Source organism: Nanorana parkeri, unplaced genomic scaffold, assembly GCF_000935625.1.
Source record: "Nanorana parkeri isolate BGI_ZX_2015 unplaced genomic scaffold, ASM93562v1 scaffold198, whole genome shotgun sequence".
Taxonomy (NCBI): domain Eukaryota; kingdom Metazoa; phylum Chordata; class Amphibia; order Anura; family Dicroglossidae; genus Nanorana; species Nanorana parkeri.
Window position 1 is genome coordinate 1,245,906 of NW_017306466.1, and position 5,431 is coordinate 1,251,336.

The 5,431-nt window shown below is 40.6% G+C and overlaps 1 protein-coding gene across 1 annotated transcript in view; it reads left to right on the forward strand.

Moving 5' to 3' along the window:
• SLC7A1 (solute carrier family 7 member 1) overlaps positions 1 to 919 on the forward strand; it is a 12,271-nt gene extending 11,352 nt beyond the window's left edge. Inside the window, exon 12 of the mRNA XM_018555474.1 lies at positions 528 to 919. Within this exon, the coding sequence (XP_018410976.1) occupies positions 528 to 685 (158 nt within the window). The 3' untranslated portion in view covers positions 686 to 919. The remainder of the gene's footprint in view (positions 1 to 527) is intronic.
• The last annotated feature ends 4,512 nt before the right edge of the window (positions 920 to 5,431 follow it).

The following is a 5,431-nucleotide window of genomic DNA, read 5'->3' on the forward strand; positions in this document are numbered from 1 at the left end:
CCCCCCAAATGTAGCGCTACTTGCTTTGGCTGAAGCTACAGTTTGTCAGGGGTCAGAGGTCCCCAAACGTTTCAGTCACCACAGGGTCACTTTGTAACCCAATAGCCAACCTGTAAAAGACAAGACAATAGAAGTACCTTTTCTGGTGGCCTGTGTGTAAAAGCGCCACTGCTTCACTTCTCCATGACCACTGCAGGCATTCAGTACTTCGAGTTTGTGGAATACCTGCTTCCCCGCTGCACACTGGTTCCTCTCTCCAGATTGTATGGTTGCCGCAAAGGTAAGTATATGGTCTCTTCTTTTACTGGCTGACCTTTTATGTGCAAGTGAGCCAGTGGTGGCAAGGAAACTAGTACAGTGTATGACAAGTTGCATTGTCCAAAGAAAGCTGTTGAATGTCGACATTAAGCTGGAATCTAGTTACCTTGGGCAACATGGATCATTTTCACAGACAGATTCTTCTACTGTACTCTTGCTACATGTTTCTGTTGGACTTGATAGAAGTTATCTTCTTTCTTTTGCTGCAGGTTTCGTCATATATTTTGGTTATGGCATATGGAATAGTACAGAAGCTGCGGGCTCCAAACCAGAGAGGAATGACGCTGATTATAAAAGGACCAATGGATTAAACAATGAGAAACAAGCTTTTCTAGACATAGATGCTGCTAACACAACGACTGCGTGATGCCCCCCGGAAGTTAGGTCTTTCAAGGCGATGTAACTACTACATTTAGCTGAAACCACAGAGAATGACTTTACCCAAAGCTTGCAACCCGCACAAAGCATTCTACGTCAGATGAGCTGCTCTACTTCCAGCATGGTAGAGCCAGAGTTACGGTTACCTCTCAGTGCTGCTACTCTGGTCTTGTACCATTAATAGATCTTGCTTTAGGATGGACCAGATTGATTGAATGTCCTATACGGATCAAGTTCCCAATTTCTATTGCAGCAGGCAGAAAACATATTTATTTTTATTTTTTTTTAAACTTGATGCTTCTGTTCGGTAAACAAAAGAAATATCATATGTTTGTATTAGAGGATCTCTCATGCAATTCCAAAGCCTGCCAGTCTGTAGAAGAGGGATCTTGTGTATTACAATTGGCCAATATGTTTGGGGTATGGTTATGAATGGGACATTTCTTGCTGATAGCCTGAAATTCTGAGCAGAAACAGCCGATCGAGCTCAACTGATGCTCATTTTATACCTTGAAGAAATGTTAACTTATTAATGTTTTTATACTTATTTTTTTTTTTTAAAGTAAGATTGCGGTGCAGGGCACTTCAAAGGGAGACCCCAATTTTAATGGTCTTATGATTTAACACTGTGCGGTCATCAGCATGCACAACACATACACTGTAGTGATAATGATTATGAGCAAACTGTGGCAACCAATAATAGTTTACTGCATTCTAATAAGGGCGGTAACATTACTAGCTACCATTGGTTACTGCAATTTGTATTTAATCATTGCTATTGTAGTACCTTATTAAGTATGTCCGTTTTATGTACATGATATCCAGCCTGATGACTTTAAAGTACAGGCGTCCCATTGTATAAAATACAGTGTACTGTTCCCTCCCCGTTTCCCCATCTATTATACCAAAGCTCATATGCAGTGCTGTCCCACTTTACACTGCCCATCTCTCTGCTGCACCAGGCTGTGTTTACATTCAATTTTCTCCTAATGCCTGAGCTCCAGTGCACAAGCTCGACTACAGTCTCTATAGAGATGAATGGGAGAGCTGTGTTGGGGGTGCGGGGAAACCTGTACACATTTTTCCATTCACAAGTACACATTTACTTTTAAATAAGCCCTTGGATATCAGAGGTCCCTGGTCAGATTTCGGCAGGACCGAATGACTGTTGGGATGAATGGCATTCTTATCGCTGGGAAAAGGCGTAGGCTGATTTGGAGGTTGGTGGCAGATACAGTATTGTTCCTTATGACAGTGTTAAGAGTGATACCAGTGGTGTCTGCCTGTCACATAAGCATGTATACCTGTTTTACATATTTGATGGGACAACAAATATTTGGCGGCTGGTTTGTATACTGACCTCCAGCCCCAGTAATATGCTTGCTTGGTAAAACACTTGAAGAAACTGGGACCATCTACAAAATACAGTAATCCATAGAAGTAAATCGGATTACAAATTTCACCAGTATGAGCTAACTGATTGTCAAGGCTAGCAGTGAGTAGATCACCCAAACCTGAATTTGCACCCTCTGACCCTTGGAGAGCTAATAGTCATGCACCTGGGCTCACAAATTCTTCAGCTCATATGAACTGGTAGATGGTGGTTCATTTGGATTTCTTACTGGTTCACTTGCTTGTTGGGAGAACCAGTAGTAGTTCAATTCAATGGCTATGGGTCCATGAATAATACCCCATGCAAGGCAGGTCTAGCTGATTTAGTACTTTCTAAGTAGATTTACTCATTACTAGCAATGGATTACAGTTCCTGGCATGTCTTTTGGTTTATTGAACAAGTTTTATTAATGTCCATAAATTCCTTATTTTCTCCTGAAACAACTGTGTGGCCTGTACAGGTCATTTCTGTGTGTGTGTGTGTTGGGTTTCCCTTTGCAATCATTTTGTTTTATCTTCCTGACCGAACTTTTCCCTATGATTTGTGTTTTTAAACGTTGAATTGCTTTTTATCCTCCATTTATGTTTCATTATGAAGTACAACACAATCTGGTCCTTTTTTATGAATGCGTTTTTAATATGTTTAAATTTCAGGCATCTGTCTGTATTGGTTTAAACTTGAAGACTAGTCCATAGGTATTATAACAAGGGGATACCCAGAAGGTCAGCATATCTTTTACAGAGATCCAATTCAGTTAACAGAACACATAGTTCTGGAACTGCAGTTTTATTAAGAAAGGGATTCTGTACAGTAAATAAAGGGCAGACATTATTCCAGTTTAGCCATAATCTATGGTCTCTTCATTATAGAGTGCATTAAAATCTACATCCTTTCTATCTCATTAGTACAGACAATCACTTGTAATCTTCCACTGTGCCTGGAAATATAAAAAATGACAAACTGGATTCTATTTAGTAACTAGTAAGCAATGAGCAGTGTGCAAAATTCAATGCTGTGCAGTATTTCTTGGTAGTCTATCAGCATTTTTTTGTGTCGTAGCCACATTTTGGTTTAAAAAAACAACTATCTGGTTGCTATGGGTTGTTACTCGCCTTCCACACTTTGCAGGTTATTAAATATGTGTAGTGTAGGGATGCCAAGGTGTTTTGCTGTTTGCTTGGGAATTCCTAAGGGCCCATTCACATTATTGTGCTGCTGGTGCAAAGCCATGCAGTGCCATTCATTCTGAATGACACCCCAGCACACCTTGCTGATGAATGTGCCAAAAATGCTTTGCACACATGTTTTGGTGCGTTGGGCATCTAATTCAAATGAATGGGCCACCTTATCGCAACGCACTTTGAACGTCCGTGTGCTTATGCACTGCAGTAGTATGAGTTCTAAAGAAATAAGCTGTGCAAGCTGCTGCTCATTTCTAGCTGACAAAGGCATAAGGTGCACAGAGATTGAAAATTATTTTTTATCCAGCCAATTACAATTGGATTGTTAATCATATGTCTGTTGGTCATTCCAAAGCCAACCAATCTCTGGTCAGTTATCCTGTATGGATCTTTCCAAATAATTTTTTGATATAAAATTGGCTGTGGTGCAGTCTGTATATATGCAGTGTATATACCCAGCCATTGCAAGTGTACATGTTTATGCCACGGTAATTGTTCAGAAAACCCATGCAATAGACTGGTCTTCCGACCACTGTCATGCGTGTTTTGGAATGTATACCCTGAAAGCAAGGTCCTTAGGATGGAAGCCTATGGAATAGAAAGGTGGTCTGATCTTTTGACTACAATTTATACTATGCAACTGCTATTCCTGCTGTCTAGAACTCTTTACTGGGCAGGACTTCAAGTATTGATGATCTGTAGATATGTATTTTACTTCGATGTAATTGCAAGCAACATTTTGTTTATACCAGTTTACTATTTGTTGTCCAAGTACACGGGACTTCATTCATGCAAAACCTAGTAAAAGTGAATGTCCTTAAGCATAATTTGGCAGTGGTGTGTAGTAATCCCCAGCAAACTAGCACAAATCTGCATTAAATATTCTCTCTGCACCTCTTCTTTAATAAATGTACCTTTTTAATATTTATTATTACATTATTGTAATGGGCATTCCTGGCAACATGAGTAAAAACGTCTTGCGCATTTCATCCAAGCATGTGCTTACTCTCTATGATCAAATATATGTCCCATCGCACTCCTGACCGGAAACAAACCCAAAAGTCGGGCGGGTGCCACAGTGACTGCAGAGGCCACCGCCAGTAACATGAAATCAATAGTCACTCGCACTTCAATTTCATAGCAGTCCTTTATTGACTGACTATAGTAGTGTCACATTCAAAGCGACGTTTTGGAACCAAGTGGTTCCTTCAGGCAAACAAAAAAAAATCACTTTCTGTTTGCCTGAGGAAGGAACCACTTGGTTCTGAAACATCGCTTTGAATGTGACACTAATTTCATAGTCCATTTCTTTTTTTGACTATAGTAGTGTCACATTCAAAGCGACGTTTCAGAACCAAGTGGTTCCTTCTTAAGGAAAACAAAAAAACAAATCACTTTTTGCCTGGAGAAGGAACCACTTGGTTCCGAAACGTTGCTTTGAATGTGACACCACTATAGTCAAAGGAATTGACTTCCTATGAAATTGGAGTGCGAGTGACTATCGATTTTCATACTCTCTATGATCAAGCGCATGTTTGCGTGAAAGGCTGGGTTCACACCTAGGCGTATTCAATATGTGCATTTGTCACGCGTTTTTACCGCGATTCGCGGTAAAAAAAAGGGTGACAAACGCGTGTTTCCGAGGGCTACCTGGCTGTATCCCAATGGATACGCGCGTCAAATACGCCCCAAAGAAGCTTCTGTACTTCTTTGGGCGTAGGGCGTTTTGCAGCGCGTTCCTACGCTCTGTAAAACGCCCAGGTGGGAACCATGCCCATAGGCAATCATTGGTTTTCACATGTTGAGCGTTTTACCGAGCATAGGAACGCGCTGTAAAACGCCCAGGTGTGAACCAGGCCTAACACTCCTTGTTAAAATGTAGCGGTCTTTCCCCTTCCTAACCACTGAATTGCTCTGTGTGTCCCTAGTTATTTAATCTCTTTGGCCTGAATCAATTCTACTTTTGGTTCCAGAATGGATTTTGACTTTTTTTTAAGTGAATTCCTTTTATCCTTCAGTTTCCAGTAACTGTGTGACCCTGTATTATTTTCTGTGAAAAATGTTCAGTCTTTTAGGCAGTGCTTGCCATTTTCACAGCCTTGTCTGTGGAATGTGTTCAATTTACCAAACAATCCTGTATTTAAGGCCTGATTCAAGAGAT